Source organism: Fukomys damarensis, unplaced genomic scaffold (genome assembly GCF_012274545.1).
Source record: "Fukomys damarensis isolate Sample0158 unplaced genomic scaffold, DMR_v1.0_HiC HiC_scaffold_16, whole genome shotgun sequence".
NCBI lineage: Eukaryota > Metazoa > Chordata > Mammalia > Rodentia > Bathyergidae > Fukomys > Fukomys damarensis.
The window spans coordinates 20,898,356-20,919,996 of NW_022900928.1; the positions used below are offsets into that span (position 1 = coordinate 20,898,356).

Genomic DNA, 21,641 nt, shown 5'->3' on the forward strand with positions numbered 1-21,641 from the left:
ATCTTCTTTTCCTGCTGCGGCAGTAACTGAACTGCTTTGTGTCCCTGTGGTTTTGCTTTTTGTAAACAAAAGGATCATACTGCTTTTTTTTTGGTACCCGGGATCGAACTCGGGTCCTTGCACTTGTGAGGCAGGCGGTGTAACCACTGAGCTAAATCCCCGGCCTCTGCACATGCTTTTTGATTTCTGGCTTCTTTGATTTAACATAATGCTTTTGAGATTCCTATGTGTTGTTGAGTGATCAGCAGTTCTTTTTTTTATTATTGCTGAGTAGTACTGTATTACATGGATGTGCCATACTTTGTTTATACATTCTCCAGTTGAGGAGCACTTCGGTTGTGTCTAGCTTTGAACTATTATGAATCAAGCTGCTATGAAGTTTTGTATACAAGGCTTGGTTTGGACATATATTGGTATTCCTTTTGGGTATGTGCTTTGGAGTGAAATTTCTAGAGTTTATGGTGAATTTATGTTTAACTTCTTTAGAAACTGTCAGCTTAGTTTCCAAAGTGGCTCTAATTGCAGCTACTCCAGATCCTTGCTAACATGATATTGTCAGTCTAATTTTAGCCCCTCTAGTGAATATATAGTGGTATTTCATTGTGACTTTAATTTGTATTTCTCTAGTCACTAATGATGTTGAGCATTTTTCATGTGCTCACTTGCCATCTGTATGTCTCTGATGAAGTGTCTGTACAGATTGTTTGCCATTTTAAAAAATGGGGTTGATTATATTCTCACTGAGTTTTAGGAGTTCTTTGTATATCCTAAATACAAGTAAGGTCCTTTATTGAGTATGTATTTTACAAGTATTTTCTTCTAATCTGTAGCTGGCCTTTTTTATTTTCTTAGCAAAATTTTTCAAAGAGCAGTTTTTAATTTTGCTAAAGTCCAGTTTATCTTTTTCCTCCTCTAATTCACATTTTCTTATATTCTAGTTAAGAAGTCTTCATCCTAAGATTTGCCTAACTTGTTTTTTCTTTTAGAAATTTCATAGTTTGAGCTCTTATATTTAGGCTTCTGATACATTTTTTGAGTTACCTTTTGTAGACGATATGAGATATGAGGACTTGGCTTATTTATTTATTTTTGCATTATCAATACCCACTTGTTCCAGTTCTTTTTGATACACTTAATTACTTTGGCATATTGGCTGAAAGTCAGTTAATTCATGTATCTATTCTGGACTTTATTCTGTTCATTGATCTGTATGTACTTATACCAATTATCACACTGTCTGCATTTTTATGTCTTTATAGTAACTCTTAAAATCAAGTAGTGCTGATTCCGTTTTTTTCAAAGTCATTTAGGCTATTTTAGATTTTTCACGTTTTCATATAAATTTACAATCAAAATGTTTTATTTTTTAATATAAATTTATAATCAGAGTGTCAGTTTTTTTTAAATGAAAAAGCCTCATAAGGATTTTGCTTGGCATTGCATTGAACACTTAGATCAGTATGTAAGAATTAATATTGTGGCAGTGTTGAATCTTCCAGTGCATAAACCTGTTACATCTCTTCATTTATTTAAATCTTTAAAAATTTCTCTTAGTAATGCTTTGAAGTTCTTAGTATATATGTCTTTCTTTCCAGTATGTAGATCTTGTATATATTTTCTAAAGTTATCCCTAGGTAGTTCATATGGCTTCTGTTATCACAAAAGATGTTTTAAATTTTTTAATTGCTTGTTGCTACTAGAACAATAGAAATAGAATTGATTTTTATATTTTTACCTTACGGCCTATGACCTTGTTTAATACACTTAAGTTTTAGTAGCTTTAAAAAAAATAGATTTTTTGTTTTTTAGGATTAGGTTCATTAGGATTTTCTGTATAGATGATCATGTTGCCTGTGGACAAAGACAGTTTTACTTCTTCCTTTTTGTCCTGTATCCCTTTCATTTATTGCACTGGCTGGCACAATGTTGAATAGGAGCGAAGCTAAATCCTTACTTTCCTGATATGCACGAAAACACACCTTCTTCATAGATTATTTTTTGTTCATTTTCTTTTCAGGTTAAGGAAGCTATCTTCTAGTCCTTCTTTGCAAAGACTAGAATGGATGTTGAATTTTTTAAAAAATCATCTGAGGCCCAGGGATTTGGCTTAGTGGTGCCCACACCTGCCTCGCAGTGCATAGTGCTGAGTTCATTCCCCCATACCAGAAAACAAAACAAAACAAAAATCATCTGAGATGATCATATAGTTTTGCTTTGGCTAGTTAGTATGATGGCTTACACTGTGTGTGTGTGTGTACGTGTGTGTACGTGTACTCAGGGCCTTGCATATTCTCTGCCAACTGAGTTACATCCCCATAATCACATTACTGCATAATTACATTTTGGTCAATGACAGATCACATGTACAAATACAGCAGTAGTCCAACAAGCATAATGGAGCTTTAAGACATTCCTATTGCCTAGTTACATCATAGTTGTCATAATATCATAGTACAATGCATAATTTATATGTAAAAAGCTGATATAAACAAACCTACTGTACTACTACTCATAAAACCATGGCACACAATTATGTATATGTAATAAATATTATTGGTTTATATATTTACTTTTTATTTTAGACTGTATTTTCACTTATACAAAAATTTATTGTGAAACAATATGGCTTGTTATGGTGGCATTAGACTCATACATCTCATGTTTATTACACCTCTTGATTTCATCAAGAGACTGTAAGAAATAGTTGACTTGTACCATCTAGGTTTGTGTAAATGCACTCTGATATTTGCTCAGTGATGAAATTGCCAAATGACATATTTGTCATACTGTATTCCTGTCCTGTTACATGGCTTTTTTAAATTCTTTGATAGGTTATGTATCTGAATTCAGATCCTTAGGGTCTGTTAACCTTGCTTTATTTCGGCAATTTGGTGGTAACATGTGTCCCTGACTGTTCTTGATCCTCATATCTGGGTGTTGGTGTCTTTACATGCAGAGAAGCAAGCACTTCTTCCAGTCTCTGTGTACTGGCTTATCTATAATGTCTGGTGCTGGGGTAGCCTTGGAGCTTGAGCTTTCAGGGGTAGGCCTAAAAGCTTGATCTGTGAGGGCAGACCTGGGTCCTAGGGCTATAGGAGCTAACCTAGACCTTGAGTCCACAGAGGCAAGTCCTTCAGTGTGATTCTGTGGAAGCTGACCCAGAAACTAGGATCTATTAAGATGGGCCTGAACCCTCAGTGTACTGGACTGTGGGGTCTAGCCTGGCTCCTGGTTAGGCCTGGAGCCTTTGATTGCAGATGTCAGCCTGGTGCCAGGGGTTCCATTCTGGTGCTGGAGCATACCTGAAACCTGGTTTTGGGCTGGTGTGGAATCATAGGGCTGGGCGGCCTTGAACCTGTACAGGCTGGTCTGGAGGTTAAGTTTGCCAGGTGTAGGCATGTTGATTTGAACTGTTGGGCTATCCTGGGGCCTGGTAATAGGGTTAGCCTGAAGCCTGGGGAAATGGAGGCCAGGCTAGTGATCAGGATGAGCTAGGGCCTGGAGCCATTTGGCTGGGCTTGGAGTCTGAGTCTTTTTACCTTCCCTCTTAAAACAAAGATAGTTCTGGAAATGCATTGGTAGCATGCCAGCAACTTTACTTCCAAGAATTCAGTGACTGAGACCTATCTAGGTGACAGACTTCCCCAACCTCTACCCTTGACCAAGAGGGTGTGAAGGCCTTGGGTAGCTGTCTTTGTCCATTTTCTGTTGCTATAACTGAACACCACGGATTGACTAATTTATAAACGGAGATTTATTTAGAAGCTCATAGTTCTGGAAGTCCAAGAGCATAGGGTCAGCATCTGCTTGTCATCTGGTAATGACTTCTTGCTGGGCTCTGACATGGTGGAGAACATCACACAGCAACACAGAGCAAGCTTGCTTACTTGAATTTGTCTTCCTCTTCTTACAGAGACACTAATGCCACCATGGGAGCCCAACCTTCATGACCTCACCTAATCTTCACTACTGCCCAAAGACCTAACTTCCAAATACTATTAACATACGATTGGGGATTGAGTTTCACGAGTTTGGAAGAAAAAACACCCAGACTGGCAGTGGTTCAACTTCACTTTACTGAGATTCTGTCCACAGTAAAAATTATTCCTGAGAATAAGACTGTGTTGGCAAGATTCTTAGACTACTGTCAGTGCTGGGGAGGTGTGATAAGATAGATAGTTTTTACATCACTGGTAGGATTGCAATTTTATACCAGTCTTCTGGAAAGTAATTTGGTAGAGTATAAAAAAAGGCTTTAAAAATGTCCATTCTTTTTGGTCTAGTTTTTATATTTATAGAAGTCTGTCTTAAAGAATTAGAGAAGTGGACATGGATTTATATTCAGAACTCTTAGCTGCTGTGTTCATTATAATAGGGGAAAGTTGGAAAGAATTTGTCTAAATGTCTTATGTAAGAATGGCCAATCATGTCAGTTACATAGCTTTGCAGCCAACTTTTGAATGCCTAAGGATATGGAGAAATGCTCATGAGTTATTGTTGATTGAAAATCAAAGGACAGCATTTCTTATGCAATATGATCCATTATTGAAAAGGGGAAAACCAAAAATGTTTGTATATGATAAAAAGGCCAAAGGTAAATATGGCAAATTATCAGCGGTGGGATTCTGGGTGATTTGTATGTTCTTTTTAAAAGTTGTCCATTTTTTTTTTCAAATTTTTTACAGTGAATTTTAAAAAAATAGATGTAAAAATGGGTCTGCATACCCTATGCTGTACCCCAAACGACTGCTATTTTTCACAACTGGTAAGCAAAAAGTGGTTTACATTAGGGTTGGTTGAATTTGCCGATTATCTTATTGTGCAAATGGACTTCGAATTTTGCAGCCTTTCACATTGTGCAGTGAGCAAAGCTACCGCTGCCAGTGCTGGCATAGGAGCTCCAGCGCGGCCCATCTGCTGCTCAAGCTCGTTTTGGCTGACACAGATTTATTTCATTTCATTCCTTAATTTGGCAACATTTTCTCTTTTCTTATTATCATAGCTGGGATGCAGAACCATGTTACTCATTTTGTTTACCACTTTGTTGTTTTCTTTTGTTCCGTTTTGTAAAGAGGAAGAAGCCAACAATGGGAATTCTGTCTCCTGAAAAATGCAGTGCTTATCCTTTGGGGTCTTGGGCACGTCTTGCTAAAGGGCTGTTTCTGACACTTGCAAGCCATTTCAATTGTTATAAGAAGTAGAAAGTGTCTTGGTGTATTTTTCAAAGAGCTTAATGTTTCTTTTCCCACCTCCCACCATTTGAAGATTTGGAAATGCTTCCAAATAGGAATTATAAACATTAGCCTTAAGCTAAGCTCTCTCCATCTGGTACTTGGTGCATTTTTTAAACTGAAGGCTCATGTTATTTGTTTAATCTTCATCAGAAACACGTGGGTTGAGACTTAACTGCCCCAAGCACCTTACACTTAAGAAGGGATTTTCCTCTGAATTGGTTTGTATCTCAAGGAGTCCTGGGAGCCAGAAATTTTTTCAAGTGAAACTTTTAGAACTATTAGAATCACCTTAGAGATTTCTTGAATGGATTTGGTAGGATATAGATGGCTGTTGCCTGAGAATCCTCTTTAAGTTTGACTTTTTTTGTTTTGAGGAGACATTCTTCTTAAGATTTTGTGCTACTTTTCTCTCTAGGTTACCCTGAAGAGACTTATCCAATTTATGACCTTTCAGACTGTATCAAGCATAGGCAAGAAACAATCCTGGTGGATTACCCTGATCCAAAAGAGCCCTCTGCTGAAGAAATAGCTGAAAGAGTGGGGGTGCTGGAAGAAGAATCAGACCATTTGGGCTGGGAACGCCTGCCCCTTGACTCTAGAGTCCAGGAAGATAATTCTTTTACCTCATGTTACCCAAAGCCAGAAACATGTTCCTGCTGTTTTCATGAAGATGATCCTGTTGTCTTGGCAGAGAATGCTGGATTCAGTGCAGATAGCTACAGTGACGAACAAGAGGAAAGCACCAAAGAATACCGGAGCCGAGACTTTAGTGATGAAGGGTTGGGCATGAGCCCTGATAAAACATGTATAGGTGGCATGCTGAGGAAGCGTAACCCCCAGGGTTTGGAGTGAAAACAGCCAGTTGGTGAAGTATCCATTTCTCTAGACCTAAGGTGACCTTTTTCTCCTTTCTGATTTCATTCTTGGCCCTGTGCCCTGTAATTCCTTCTCTGTGTTCAAATGTCATAGCTGTTGGGCCACTACCACGGCTATCATGTATCCTTCCTGGTGCTCATACATCTGTCACCTGGTAAAACGTAGACATTAGTGTGAACACAAGACAGCTTTGCTCTCTTCCTGTCTTTCCCTCACCAAGAAGTTGATGCATTGAGTAATTATATTTGGTCCTTCATAATCACAGATGGGACCATTCAGGTAAAGGTCTAACTCTTCCTCCTAGGAGTAACAAATGGTTTACCTGTGAACAAACATCGACTTACAGATGATGAAGATTTAAGGCTGCAAGAGTGAAGATTTGAGACTCTTTGGTGCCTTATTCTTTGAGGCTTGACCAGGTTAATGGCTTCCTGGGGCGAAGAGAATTGTTTGTGGGGATGATGGATGCCGAGCAGGAGTGAGACATTGCTGACTAAGCTGAAGCCTCTTGCTCTTGTTGAAGTTCTTTCTAGAAGCACCAAAGAGGTTTCAGACATTTTCTCCAGTGTAGTGGGAGGCTCCCACTCACCTGAGGATGAGTCCACAGATCCAGTATTTGGAGACTGTTCCAATAGCACCTTGATGTCTAGCTTTCTTTATCCCTATTCTGCTTAACAGAACTGCCAAGCCCAGAAACACCTTTGTACATTGGGTATGCAGTGGCCAGAGGAAGCTTTAAATAGACACTGTAGTCCCTTATCTGGAGGACCACAGTTTGAAGCTGTCAAAGACTACCATGAGTAGTAATCCTGCTGTGAGGAGCTCAGGCCCAGGAGCCTGAAACAGGGGAGAGAAGCTGTGCACATAAGGACTGTCTTTGCTTAGAAGCTGTTTCTAACCTTTGGGAAATCTGTCCTCACAACCATGTGAAATGAAACAGAAATGAGGGCTTAGCTTGGATACAAAGTGGCACCACAACAAGGTAGTTGCTGTGTTTGTTGCAGAGACAGATGTATCAGTGCCTGGGTGAAAGAAACCATTTAGTATTTAGTATTTGATATTTGGGCCTTTTGAGAAAGTTGGGGAAAGTAGGAAATGAATAGGATGGGGAGGATTTTTTACCATAAAGCCCTTTCTAAGCCATCATTTTTCATGTGTCTTCATGAGACAAGGTGGCACCTATGAGGTCTAACATGAAGGATGAGCAAATTCATAGTTTACTGTAAGACCTGAGAGTTTAAACAGGGCATGTTTCAAAAGACATTCCCAGTTATGAAATGGGGAAGGCTCAAAAACTAAGAAATTATGTAAAAGTAGATACAACTTTTAGAATTCCATTATGCTTGGCACGTGATGCCAGGAGCATAGCTAAAACCACATATAAGCATATAAACTGCTCTGAGAAGGTATAGGATCATATTAAGTTAATCTGTCAGCTCCTAAGAGGTGTTAGGTGGTAGTTGAACAACAAAAGTCACTGAACATTGAACCTGTAGAAAGTGTACTGCATTGCATCTGTCTCTAGAGAACATTTGATTCATATTATAAAGAATGTAGCTTAAAATGTACTGAAGACAATACAGACATGATGTTAACCCTAAAGGTGAAAAATGATATAAGTAGTCTTCACTGTTTTGATAATTTTTTTATGTGATTTCCTTTTCATTCATCAAGAAAGGCTGATTTGTGAAGAGCTCTCGCCGGGTTTCTGGTTCAGATTTCTTTCTTTGCCTTAGATACCATTCCCTTATTAGTGATAAGCAGTCCTTTCTTTCCTGTTCATTCATTCAGCAGACAGCAGCTCAGTGCTGGGTACTGGCAACAGGCTCAATTCCTGCCTTTCAAAACTTAATAGGGGAGACTGACAGATAAAATCTACTACAAACCTATATAAAGGCTTAAGATGAATTCTGCATCCAGATAAAAACGGGTAACGATCCTTCAGCATACTCTAGCTGTTGCGGCAACACTGTAGGCAGTCGGAACCTTGGTTTCCTCGGGTACAAGTCCAGGTCTCCGGGTTGTCAGCATTCAGTGACATAATTGGTGCATCTTTACAGCATTGCTTCTAACTCACATAATGGTAACTGTTTATTATATAATGGTTTATGCTGTGACTGAGGTGTGGGTTGAAAACTGTAGGAGCATAGAGGGAAGGAAATTTTTGCAAAAGTATTTCCAAGAAACTTGGCAGAGGAAGAGGACCTAGTGGCAAGCCAAGAACTTCTTGAAGTCGGCAAAGAGAAAGGACCTTTTTGGCAGAAAGAATAATGTTAAAAGTAGTAAAGTGAAAATATGTATGTTCGGGTGGTTTGATGAACATATAATTCTTTACATAGTTCTTGCTAGAAATACTGCACCCTAGTTGGGGATGGCTCTTGCCCTAAATCTTAGTTGGTTTATATATCAAGAATGTATTTATGCCGGGTGTGGTGGTGCACACCTGTAATCCCAACACTTGGGAGGCTGAGGCAGGAGGATGGCTGTGAGTTCGAGACCAGCCTGGGCTACACAGTGAGTTCCAGGTCAGTCTCAATACATAGTGAGACCATGTCTCCAAAAAACAAAACAAAACAAAATTTATGCATTTATAGATCAGAGATTTTAGTGTACCTTTCATTTAGGGTTTAGACAGTCCTTTCTTAACTTTCCAGAATTATTTTATCCTTTAGGAATGACAATTTTAAAATGTAAATGCAATCCAGGGGGTCCAGAATCAGAGGTCTGGGTCTTGTTGCTCTGGTCTTCATTTCTTAGAACTCAGGGGCTATTATCATCTTGCTGAGTCCCCTAGACCTGGTGACCACTCTGTGCATTATGCCAAAATACACAGTTTACAACCCTGGGGCAGATGGCTGACTAAGGGGCAGCTGCATCATCTGGGACCATGCTGGACAGAGCAGGTGGGTGACCATCCAGGTCACAACAGGAGCACTGAGAAAGCATCTTAGGAGCTCCAGAAGCTGGAACGAGGGAGGTAGACTGAGGAGGGAAGAGGTATGTAACCTCTAGAAATATGGCCTGTGAACCACATTCCTTGCACCTCCTGTGGCTTAGGTGATCACCTAACATATAGTCCAAACTAGGGCACTTAGGAAAAAAGTTTAATAGTAATTATTATGCCAAGATATTAGGTATAAACAAGGACTAAACTGGATATATGGTCTATGGCCATTTAAGACTTTTCTTCAATCTGATGACTAAAAAAAGAATTCCTTCCTTTTTAGAATGTCTTACTCTTTCCCATTGGGGGGGTCACAGAAGATAGGCCATAGTTCAGGTAGGAAATACCCTTGGTCATATCCAAATTCTTGAATATGGCCAAGTGTGGTAGTGCACACCTGTAATGCCAGCTACTAGGGAGATCGAGGCAGGAGGATTTCAAGTATGAGGCCAGTCTGGGCAGCATAGCAAGATCCTTCTCAAGATTTAAAAAAAAAAAAAAGCTGAGGATGTAGCTCAGCTGCTTGCATTCCCGAGGCCCTCAGTTTCATCCTCAGCACTACAACAAAACAACTCTGGAGGAATAAAGAAACGCACTTATTACCCTAATCTTAAATTCCCTTCTAACTGGACTATTTGTATTCCAAAGGAGAACTCAGTATGTCATTTATTCAGCAATACTGAGAAAAACATGGACACACCTGTGACTTTGCCCTGACCATTAAACCTTTCTAAAATGTACTTACCTCTCACCATTTTCTTATACAAAGAAGTAAGACCAGTGCTTCCTTTTGATTATTCTTTAATTTCTTTGAGCACCAGTTTCCTCACTTGTGAATGAGGAATAAACGCCTTAGGACTGTTAGGGTGAAATGATCTGCCTTTTATAAAGTGTATGTCCCTGGACAAAGCAAATGGTAGGTGCTGAGTGCCAGCATCAGCATCATCACTGTGTGTCCTCTAGTCCTGTGCTGCTGACTTGCACCTGACATCTTCTAAGGCTGCCCTGACTGCCAGATATGGCCAGGTGCATCCTATAATCCTGGGGGACTTTAGTTGTGACGTCTCCTTGCTCAGGATCATACTATTAGCTTTCTCATGCCTTGGTTCCAGCTAGATCTGCAGCCTCCTATGTACTTGGCTTCACATCTGCTACAGGCTGAAAAAGATTCCCGTGCATGTGGAAGTCTTGTTTATATGGATGAGGCTCTGAGCAAGGATGGAGAAGTCAAGTGGCTGGGTCCATGTTATATATGTTAGTTGGGACTTTTCCAGCCCAAAGCCCTGTTCTGTTCTTTAGGGCTAAGCCCACTGAGGATACATGAGAACCACCAGGAAGATCCATCAGTTGGGATCACTGACCCTAAAGGACATCTTTAAGTATCTTTAAACCCCACCATTTTCTCAGCTCTTCGCAGCCTCTGGGTGTGGCTCTGATGGTCCATAAACTTGAAAGGCACAGCCAAAGGGAAGCAGTGTGGACCCATGTCATCAGTTTTAAACAAGCTCTGATCTCTGTTACTACCGACCTAGCCATTAGAGAGTCCTAGGAATGAACAGGGTAGAAAAGTGTTTCAGAAAAGAGGCATGGTTTTTTCCTTTTATGGAGGAAAAAAAAGACAGCAGTGTTGAAACAATTCAAGTTTAATTTGTTGATACATGTCTGTACTTAGACAATAAATTCTACAACATACATAATGTCAAGATGGGAAAATACCAAGTTTGTCATTGCACATACCAATAAATAAATACATACATTTGCTTCAGAATACCAAAAGTTTATTCAAAAAAGTCACTTAATAAAAGCACAGTTTTGCAAGTTTGTCTAAAACTCCAGATAATTTGAACAAAAATAAAATGTCTGACCACTCCAAAATTGGAAAAGACAATCTTGTGCAAATAGACATACACATTCTAGGCATTATGAAAACTGGCTAAAATATGTGTTCCCAGCAAGAAAAATGTTACTCATCCTGACCAAGTCCCCCTCTCACCAAATACAGCAATGAAGAGGCCAGAGTTGGCTTCCCCTTCTAAGCCATTCTGAATTGTTCAGTAGGAAATTCTAGACCTCAGCCTCATTTCCAGCTCTGCCTGGACCTTGATAGGTGGAAGGAGGCACAGGAGAACAGAGGTGAGGGGCGCAGTGTCTCTTAAAGAAGGCACAGTGATGAGCTTGAGAATGTAGTGATGAAAGCAAGAATTAACTCTCACCCTGATTCCTACAGCTAGCATTGACAGTCCAACATCTTCATTTGCAATTAAAACAGACCTAGATGTGCTCAAAATCACATAGCTACCAAGTGCAGAACTTTGTGTAAGATACCTGGTTGGAAAATGCAAAAACCAAATTTGTCCCAGTGCTTCTGCCCCTCACCTGCATATCTTCAAATGACAGAAAATTGCAAACAAGATACAAAGGACAGGTGGCCATAAGTTTAAACAAGAGCCTATTCCTAAGCCAGGGCCCAGAGTAGCCAGGCCCAAGTCTCAGGACTAGACACCACAAGAAAGCACATTTATTCAGCGCTGAAGGCCACCTATAATCCTGAGGTCCCACAAGAATGTTGCTGCTGGGGCAGGGAGTTATGGAAAAAGAAGATTCCAGGATTACCTCAGAAAGGAACACTAGGACATCCATCTAACAAATAGGATTTGTGCTTGCATAACAGAGCTGTGGCTGTGACTGTCCCAGTATCTCCCCACTGCATGCCCCAGCTGAGCAAAGCACAGATCTTTTCCTTTGTAATCACCTCTATTGCTAGTTAAGTTTAGGACTACTTCTAAATAAATGGTTAAATTTATTTAGAGGCAAATTTCCTATTTCCAGAAAGAAAAAAAAAAACTGCGTATACAGTTTTAAAACTACTTGTCACTGAATAAGGTAGGCTCTAAGAGTTTTTCCCTATCCTGTCATTAACATACTCCTTGGCTCTCAACACATATCCTCACCATGGGTCTGGGCTTTACAGGCTTCCCCTGAACTAACGTCATGATTTTTAAGGCACCATCACTAGAATATATTCAGATTCATCTACAGGTATGTGTGTGACACACCAGTTTCTTCAGGTGATGCCAAGAGGGAACTGAAAGAACACATTTCTTGGATGGTTTCCCCTCACTCAGAACCGTGGAAGAAAGAGCTGCTAGTTGTCCAAATATCCTCCTGTTCACAGAGCAGGAAATGAAGGGACCAAATCCACAGATGATCATTACCTCCTTATACCTTTCCTACTCACCCTCAGAAATATCATCAGAAACCTCAACTGATCGTTTGCAGGTTGCCCTTTTCCCCAGAAACACACAGACATACAGACACACACATGGACACAGAGCACCTTGGAGCCAGAAGGAAAGAAAAGCTAGACCTGGAAAGGAGTTAGGAACGCCAACTTCACCACTCTGCAGGGGAACTTGTTTGGGGCAGAGAATGTAGAGTTTGGGGGTACAGAGCAGGAACAAGTTGCAGGGGAGTTGCCTAAGGTCCCAGCTGCCCAACACTCTTAAAGAATGTTTATCCCATCATCAATTTACTGTGCAACCACGGACCATCTAGGCAGATGGTGTGAAGGGCAAGAACTCTTACTGTACAAGAGGCTGAACCCAGGTGGTTTCCAGGCCCTGGCAGCTTTGTGAGTCCATGGACCTGTGGCCAGAAAGGCAGTGGTCAAGGAAAGGCAGCATCACCAGGAGTGGAGTCTAAAGAGCTGGCCTGTGACCTGGTTTGCTTGTCACTTAATGTCCAAAAGAGGGTTTTGTGCTGAGAGTACTCTTCTGCGCACCCAGGCTAGACAGCTCAGCCTGTTTCCTGACCCTACTGAAACAGCCAGTTGTCCCCCTTTTCTGAATGTTAAAGCAGAGAGCAGAGGCCAAGAGTTTTCCATTGTGCTTCTGATTTTCCCACTCTGCCACTAAGAACTTCTCTCACTAGAAACCAGTCAGCTTGTTCTACCTTAAAATCACAGACCCAGGAAACAGGTGACCAGACTTTACAGATCATCTTATTTCCATCATCTCTTATGTCAGCAGGTCCCCTTTTCTTAGAGTTAGGGAAGGAGGGCCAAAGGACTACAGAAAGGAGGATGGCACCATGGTATTTCATAGAGAAAAACACCAGCCTCGCCTGCCTTGCAAGCGCAAGGTCTCGAGTTCGATCCCCGGTACCAAAAAAAGGAAAAAAAAAAAAAAGAGAGAGAGAGAAACACCAGCCTTTCCCAGTATAGAAAGTCCTAGAAACCAGACCACGTTAACAAAGCCTGTGTCAGAGGTGCATGGCTCAGGGCAGATCCTGCTAAATCAGATCTGTCTTGCTTTTAAGCACCCAACATAGGGAAATCTAGACTACAAAGAAATGAGAGCATAGTGCTTCCACTTAAGTCAAAACACCTTGTTCACCTATAGTGCCTCACTAATATGTTTAAAATTATTTTCAGTTTTTCAAAAATTTCTACCTAGCCTTTTCAAGCTTACTACTCTAAAGCAAAGTCCAGCCGGTATTTGATTCCCATAGATTTCTGACCTAAGAAGTCCCTAACAGGGTCCTTGGAGAGTTCCCACACCTGCAAGGCAGATGGTGCCATCCAAAGAGAAGAAGCAGTGGCAGTGGAGGAAGCAATCAGGCCACCCCAAAACAGCTTTGCTTCCTGTCTCCTAGACAGAGATGTGCAGCAGCCTTGCTGAGGTCTGCCCCCATCGGCCCCCTCGTGGAGGGGCTAGGCACAGGCCAATCCTGGTCAGACTGATGTACAAAAAGACACACGACTTCCAACAAGGAACTGCCCAATTCCCTACTGAAATGGTTTCAGTCTTACAAATCAACCGTTTTTAAGTCTCAAATCCAGGTGAATTGCATGCAGAATAGGCCCCAGAAGGCCAGAGAGCAGGAGATACTACTTTCTTAGGAGGCAGGGGGAACATAAAATCAAGGGAACTTGAGGTTCTGAACTCTGCCCTTAACAAACCAGGTAACCCAAGGCAAGTCCTATTCCCTGAAAGTGACAAGTTGATCCTCCCTCAGGGTTCTACTACCTCTGATCTCTTGTGGCTCTAAAATATTCTGTACTCTCCTTACCCTGTCCCATCCCCTCCAGAGAACCACCACAAAGTAGCCCTCACCAACCACGCTTTGACTGACAGCAGTGGGAGCTGAGAGAGCATGCAAAGCTGGGTCTCTCCCAGAAGGAGAGTCTTCCTTGAGCATGCCATGGCTTACAAATGGTACATCTCCAGCGAAGGCCAGTGACTCGATCTCATCTGTTACCAGGGGTTGTGCTGGGCTTCTGGGCAGAGAGCTCCTGGGCCAGTAGGCAAGGCTCCAGGACAGCCCTGCTGTGGGGAGTCTGTTGGTGCACCACCTGCAGGCCTCATCCTAAGACATTTGGCCATGAGAGCTGGGTTCCCAGTGCCCCTGAGACAGAACAAACTTGGAGAAACAAGTCAGCTAAACTCTCAGCCACAGCTGATTCCCACAGCCACAGACAGCCAGGCTCCTGCAATCCCAGCAAGGTCCTGCCACTCGTCTGTCCCCTCCACCCCCCAACTTCCTGTGGGCCTGGAGGAGGCCTTCTGAAGTTGCAGGGCTTTCTGCAGTTTGAGGGGCCAGGCTAGGACACCAAGCCCCTTGCTACGTGAAGTTGGTGTGCCCTGTATGCACGTATTCGTGTTCATATATATCCATGTATTCTCCCCTCCTCCAGTTCTTCTCCTTCACTGAGCCCAACCTGGTGGGGCACCCACTGTCTTCTGACCCCTGGGATGAGTGAATGGCTGGGCTACAGCAGCCCTGCTTGTGCTTCCTCCCCTTCCATAGCCCATCGGGCGGGCCTTCCCAGCTGAGGAGGTCACCCAGCTTGGCAAACGTCACTGCAGCAGAGTACTAACGCAAGAGTGGGGGTGTGTGTTGCTCTTCGGCACAGAAGGAATCACTCTTATCCCTTCGTACCCACCCACTAGTCCTTGCCTCAGCATCAGAGGCAGGGGAGTCAGTTCCTGGCTGGCTAGGCTGGGGAACCCGCTGAAGGCCAAAGCTTCATCTAGCAGAAGGCCTATGAACAGAGGGCAGGCAGGGCTGTCTCCACGGGTAGGCCGGCAAGCTCCACTCCGGGCTGGGCAACCCCAACAGGCGAGGAAGCCTCTATTCGCAGGCCAGCTTGCTGTCGAAGCTGGACAGAGCAATGGCAAAGGCCTGCAGTGCACACAGCGGGTAGTTGTAATCCATGGTGAACACATCCTCTGCTACCCGGCCAAACTGCATGACGATGTAGTCCGCTGGGACCAGGCACAAGCGTGGACACAGAGAGACAAAAAAGGGCAGGAACAGTGGAGGGAGATAGGTAGGACAGACAGACACCCAAGCCACGAGAAAGAAGAAGAAGCAGAAATCCCAAGGGAAGTAAGCCCATTGGGAGAAGTGGCAGGAGAGAGGCAGAAGATGGCAAAGGAGAGAGATGCACATGAACACCGGGAGACAGGGGAGAGAAAAGTCCATTTAAAGGGTATTCCCATGCCGCGGCTCTGCCGAACGCACAGAATCTAGGACCAGGGCTCCAAAGATGGCTCTTCCAGGGCTTCCCAGTCATTACGGTTAGAAAGTGTTTCACATCTAATCGTAAGCCATATAGGCCACAGTGCTCGCTTCGCCAGCACATACGATCAGCCACACAGGCCGCTTCCACCTTCGCTGAGCTCAACCCCAAACCAAGGGCCCAGGTGTCACACTGACAGTATGAGAGGGGCAGAAACACTCACGGTCATTGCCATGGATGATCTGGAAGTTCTTCACAGAGGCCTGTGTGACGCGCCCGTGGAAGTTGAGTACGTAGGACTGTGTGTCGTCATTCCAGACAGGGGTCTTGTTCTGCAGCTCGATGATACTCTCTGTGTTCTTATTCTGCCATCGGGCTAGCAGTGTCTCATGTTCCTGGGAGGGCAGCCTCGCCTGAGCCAGGCCTAAGCCATGGCGTCAAGACCACCCCAAAGAGGGATCTTTCCCGGGAATGGGGCTTCTCTGACCTCCAGGGCTTCTCAAAATATATGGCCCAGGCATACACACACGCCGGAGTTCTGCCCTTAGATTTCATAGAGACGAGAGGTGATGGGAAGGGGTACAGACTCACGTTTCGGGGACGGATAGAGACTCTCTCGTGGACCATGTTCATGCCAGGGACAATCACACTCATCTTCCGAGGCCCCTTAAAGCCTAAGACGTTTGTCTCCTAGGAAACAGAACTCAGCATTGGCCACCTGAAGATAGTACTTACCTCCTAGAGAGCCTGTGGAAAGGCAATAAAGACGAAGAGTTCTTTTGTACCGTCTCCACTTAAAAGCCGAACTAACAGGCCTTAAGCTTCCCCCCAGAGCCGAGCTCCCAGATCTCTATTCTGTCGAAACTAGCTCCTCTTACAGCCTGACTTGCTTCAGTTAATGGAAACAGTTCTCCCCTCTGCTCGAACTATTTGGAGTCATATTTGACTCCTTTCTTTCTCTCATAATCCACTTCTATCCCATCCACAATTTCTGTTGCTCTGCCTTCATTTTACATCTAGAACTCCCCCTCTGTTCGCCACCATCTCTCACTTAGATCACGGTCACAGCCCAAATGGAATCCTTGTTTCTGTCCCTGCCACACACACGCCCCAGCTCGTCCTTCTCATCATCTGTTTTCAGTTCCGTAGCAAAGAGGCATGTAAAGTTAGCTGTTGTCCTCTGCTACTCAAAACCCTCCGGAGCCACCAGCTGAAGGTCTATGTTGTTTCTCCTCCCATGATCCGGTCCCGATTCCCCAGACCCTTACTGTGTTGCCATCACTCCTCCATGCTGGGCATCCGTGACTTTCGCTCTGCCTGTGTCCCACGACCTGTACATGGCAGGCTTTCACTCCCACGGGCCTTTACTCAAGAGCTACCTCCCTGCCATCCTTCCTAAAATGGCACATATGCAGTGCTACCTGGCTTTAAAAGATCCATTTGTTTTATGATTTGGGAGAAGACGGCTGCAATTGTGTTTGGGTGGGGAAGAGGGCCATGGTCGTGTCTGTCACCCAACACGGAGTTTGCCAACAGAAGCAAAATTTTGCCAAACACTTTGTTTGCAAACAGAAGCATTCATGAACTGGGGTGTTACTGTATTTTTAAATGTTTTCTTCTTAGGATTGATCAGGAACACATTTCACATGCACATATTTTATGCAGCTCGCCCTTTCCACCAGGGTTTTAAGTTCCTTCAGGGTATATATGTACCTGTTCACCACTTCCTCACTGCCTTAAACACTCTGGAATACAGGTAAATGCTTGGTTAATGTTTAAAAGACTCGGGCTGCCTCTCCCAATTTGACCAGCAGGTGGCAGCATGGGATCATGCAAAATAGCTATGGAATTCCAACAGCCTGCAAGGGCCGAAGTCCAGGTTGATGGGACACCCATCCCTCATTTTTCAAAATTAACAGATCAGAGATAGATAGAAATCCCCTGTATTTATATTCCAGTTTGGTTGGTGTGCTACTACCAAGTGACCCAAACACTGAACTTCAGTTTCCCATCTATAAAGAAAAGGTCAAACATTTTACAGGACAACTATGTAAGGGCCTTCGAGCCATGCAGGACCTGACATTCCAGAGGGGTGATACGAGGAAACACAGACAAGAACCCAGGTCCCCTACCCCTTCTGTCTAGGAGACTCCAAGGCTGGTCGTCTAGAGCCAGAACCCACGAGACAGAAGACCTGATGTAGGCTGAGCCAGAAGACAGGAGGGAAGGGCCACGGCTCCTGCCCCACGCAGGGATCACTGTGAAGAGGGTAGCCCCCCTCCACCTAACCTAGACTCCCCACTGAGATACATGGGCTGGCACATCGGGCGCCAAGTCCTGAGCTTTGTCTAACTTGGAGACCCGAGACCCAGGAACCCTGGACTTACATAGCATACAGCTGCCAGCTCCTGACGCAAGGTCCCACTTTCCAAGGTAGAGGATGATGCTTTCTGAGGATTGACTCCATTGTCATAAACGGTGAACTTGGTGCCCATCAGGTTGGACCTAAAGGAAAAAACAATCAGTATAGGGTCCTGTGCCTTCTGCTCTGGGGCAGGAACAGCTCACCATCTGTCCGGTGAGAAGTCTGCCAGGCATTCTGGACTGGGCCAGCGGGAAACCTAGGGGCACATTGCTCTCTGCAATCCACATCTCTGAAGGTACTTCATAAAAAGGGCCTCTCACTTCAGTGAAGGAAAACTGGGGAGGTCAGTCAGGATTCCAGGATTCCCTGTGGGAACAGCTGCTGCCCCCTGGGGGTGAGCAAACAGAATAGCATCTAGGAAGGTAAGGGATGGGTGACTGCCATTCCAGCCCCTTCTCCAGCATTAGTTACTCCCCTCGTCTTCATTTGTTAGGCCCCATCTGCCACTGTGCACCGCAGCAAACTACCTCCCCGTGAGGTCTGGCTAAGAGCCTCCCCACAGCTCTACCTCCTCAGGTAACCAAGATTCCCCTCCTTCCAGGGGTAACTTTCCACCCTGGCCCATGCAGCCCCACAGCTTTTCCGCAGTGGCCTGAACCACCAGTGACATCCTGGGTTTGTAAACCATCACTCTTGCTGGGGAGCAGCTTAGTGCGAGTCTGGATCTAAGCCGGGCACAGACTGGGCCTGTGGTTGAATCTGACAGAGAGGATCCTGGGAGAAGATCCAAGCCCGGCCTAGATCTTCAGGAACAGGCGATGCCTTCTACAGATCCTGCCCTGCTCTTCCCTCCCCTCCCATCTGGCCTTCTTGGGGAGTGCTGGTACCGCAGTTTCCCGATGTAGCTGTCCCCTCCTCGAGACAGGTCCGTTGGGTCCACAGAGATGAGGTAATTGGAGGTTTTACTCTTCTTTCTCTTCCTTCCCGCCAGGAGGAACACCTTGGGGGTGGAGCAAGGTCATGTCCCGAGGCCAGTCTGGTCCACACACGATCACAACCGTGGGTGCCACTCCCATGAATGGCTCCCTTGCTTCAGCCCCCACCGCGTGCATGTGCCGGCAAGCACGTGCGAGTGCCGGGAGCAGGGCGCAGGCTTTTGTTTCTCTCTCAGGAACTGAGGGGCCAGGGCTGGCTGAGGCTTCTAGTCACATGCTAGTCCCTAAGCCAGTGATAACAAATCGTTCAGAGCTTTCAGTGAACAAACAGCCCGCCAGAGCAGGCGAGCCACAGCTTCACCACCACTGCCCCTGAGCCTGCCTAGGTGAAAATGCACACAGAAAGCAACCTCACCTTCTTCCCATCCTCACGGTCCAGGTGCAGGAAGTAGGTGGGGTACATGCCCCGGTCCATCCCCTTCTTGTCCCGTGTGATTCGGCATTTGATGGTGATGCCCTGGGGGGCCGGCCTGAGTGCAAATTCCTCAAGATCCTGGACCTCCACATCCACTGGTGGCTCTGGAGCTGTTGGGCTGGGGGCCGAGGCTGCCTCCTGCCAAGGAGGGACAGTGGGAGCCTAAGCCCTAGGGACCTTAAGGGGCAACACTGCTGGTCTAGGGTCCAAATATGCCTCGTGCTGTGGGAACAGGGCAGGATCCCTGGACGTGCTGGCCCATACTGCGCTGGGGTCGGGGGCTATCCTCCCAGCCCTTCCCTCTCCTCAGTAGGCCCTGGGGCAGAGACTGGAATACGGGCAGGTTCTCAGGTGTCATCCTGCCCACTCCAGCCCCCTGACCTGGCTGAAAAGATTAGGAGCCAGGGTAAAAGGGCCTAACAGAGAAGCTCCTGGCAGACACCGAGTCCCGCTGACGATGTCTTCACACCATCAGGTATCACCTCCCCTGGATGGACACCAAACACTGCCATCCAACCTCCCGCAGTGGACTGAAACTCCTCACTCACCCTGGTAGACTTCCTGCTTGTGGCGGAGCTAGGGCGGGTGTTGCTGTTCAGCTGGGAGGAGCCAGAGCTGTTCTCATCCTCATCCTCCTCTTCCTCGTCAAAGCTCATGCTACTGGAGATGCCTGGAGTGAGCAGAAGAGCAGAGTGAGGAGGATCTCCATCCTCCACCAAAATACAGGGTCACACCCAGACAAACGTGCTGACACTGATTCACTTGCACCTGACACACATATACACACAGCCACATGTACACACACTCATGTTCACACACGCACACTTCCATGCATCCAGAAAGACACAAGGAACATGTTCTCTCAGGTGCACACGAGCTGGGGCAGTCACAATCCTCAGAGTGCATCCCCCACCCAGTTTCAGCTCAGTCCCTGCATCTGGCCCTCTCCTCTCTAGCAGTCACAGTGCCTGTCTGCACATCAAGGCCTGCACTGAGCTGAACCTGCATGAGGAATCTCTACTTCTGACCCCTACTAAAGGCCTTGCCTGGCACAGGCCATAAACCACCAGGCAAAGGGCCTCAGCTTAGCACCCAGTGGTGTGGAGGACCCAGTGACCCCTCATCTTTCCCCTGCCTGCCCTGAGCCTCCATCTGAGCGGCCCTCCACTGCCTTCTCTGCCTGCAATGCTGCCCACTCCCGAGTTGTCTCAACAGCTTTCTTCAGGAAGCTGCCCTGGGGCAGATCCTCAGTGTGTGGCACTGCCAGGCTTCTCCCCTCTGCACCATGCACCAGGGGCTCTCTAGGGTGGCACTCATGCTGAAGAATCTGTTTGGCAGCAGGTTTCTAGGGAGGACAGCCCGGCCCTGATCCTCCTGGATCATCAGACAAATGAGGAACTTTCAAAAGGAGCTTCTTCTAAAAAGCAAAAGAGAAAGGAAATCTGCCCCCAAATCTGGGCCTCTTGGGAATAGACATAGCTGGGCTACGGGCTGATCATCCGTTTATATTTCTTTTACCTAATTTGGCCTTCTCTGGGTCTCTGTCCTACAGCTTCTCACCTGTCTCTAAGTGTGTCCTCCCCTGTGGCCAGGGAGGATGCGGCCAGGCACAGGAAGAGGCCAGGCTCTCAGAGAAGGGTCTGCCTAAGGACCTGGGACTGAGCTTTGGTCCCAGCTGGGCCCCCTTGGGGCTCACCCTTCCTCTGCATCGTGGCACGGAGGTCCTGCCCGCTGGGCCGTGCGCCCCCACCGGCTGCTGTCTCCCCTGTGTCGTGGTCCGACTGGCCCACAGTCAGGATCTGCACTGGGCCTTGGGCCTCAGACTTGTCTTCTGCCGGTGCTGCTGGCCCGCTGGTGCCTGCAGGCCAGACACTCCTGAGTCACATCCAGGAGGGAGAGGAGGGTCTGGGTTCTCAGACGTCCATGAGGAGGGTGAGGGATGAGTGAGGAAAGAGACCCTCTGCAAAACTTTATTTGCACAACTGATTTTTAAAAAACTAATGACTGCTGTCAGCCTGTTAATGATTGGTAAGCTGTGAAGGGACACAGGCTTCAACTCTTCTGTTCTTTCCCCAAATTTGAAATACCCTGCATTAAGACAGGCAGCAGTCATCTACGAAACCAAATGCACAGTGGAGGAAAAAAAGATGGAGAACAAGGATCTAACAGACTATAGCTGAGGTCAACAATCATTCATGAACATGGCCAGCAGCAAATTATTAGCGTTGTTGTGTGTGTTTTCTCTCTCTCCCTCTCTCTCTCTCCCTCTCTCTCTCTCTCTCTCTCCCT

General features: G+C 45.5%; 2 protein-coding genes across 3 annotated transcripts in view; one reads left to right on the forward strand and one right to left on the reverse strand.

Annotated features, from left to right (window-relative positions):
• Ric3 (RIC3 acetylcholine receptor chaperone) overlaps positions 1-7,712 on the forward strand; it is a 61,391-nt gene extending 53,679 nt beyond the window's left edge. Inside the window, exon 7 of the mRNA XM_033763918.1 lies at positions 5,650-7,712. Coding sequence (XP_033619809.1) covers positions 5,650-6,086 — 437 coding nt within the window. The 3' untranslated portion in view covers positions 6,087-7,712. The remainder of the gene's footprint in view (positions 1-5,649) is intronic.
• A 2,967-nt stretch (positions 7,713-10,679) lies between these two features.
• Tub (TUB bipartite transcription factor) overlaps positions 10,680-21,641 on the reverse strand; it is a 25,116-nt gene continuing 14,154 nt past the window's right edge. Inside the window, exons 5-12 of one of the 2 annotated variants that reach the window (XM_010615352.1) lie at positions 21,049-21,210; positions 19,901-20,022; positions 19,293-19,490; positions 18,830-18,942; positions 17,965-18,082; positions 16,169-16,267; positions 15,801-15,972; positions 10,680-15,320 (exon numbers count right to left, since the gene is read on the reverse strand). In XM_010615352.1, the coding sequence (XP_010613654.1) occupies positions 15,187-15,320; positions 15,801-15,972; positions 16,169-16,267; positions 17,965-18,082; positions 18,830-18,942; positions 19,293-19,490; positions 19,901-20,022; positions 21,049-21,210 (1,118 nt within the window). In that variant the 3' untranslated portion in view covers positions 10,680-15,186. The remainder of the gene's footprint in view (positions 15,321-15,800; positions 15,973-16,168; positions 16,268-17,964; positions 18,083-18,829; positions 18,943-19,292; positions 19,491-19,900; positions 20,023-21,048; positions 21,211-21,641) is intronic. The other variant, XM_010615353.1, reaches the window with a different exon arrangement.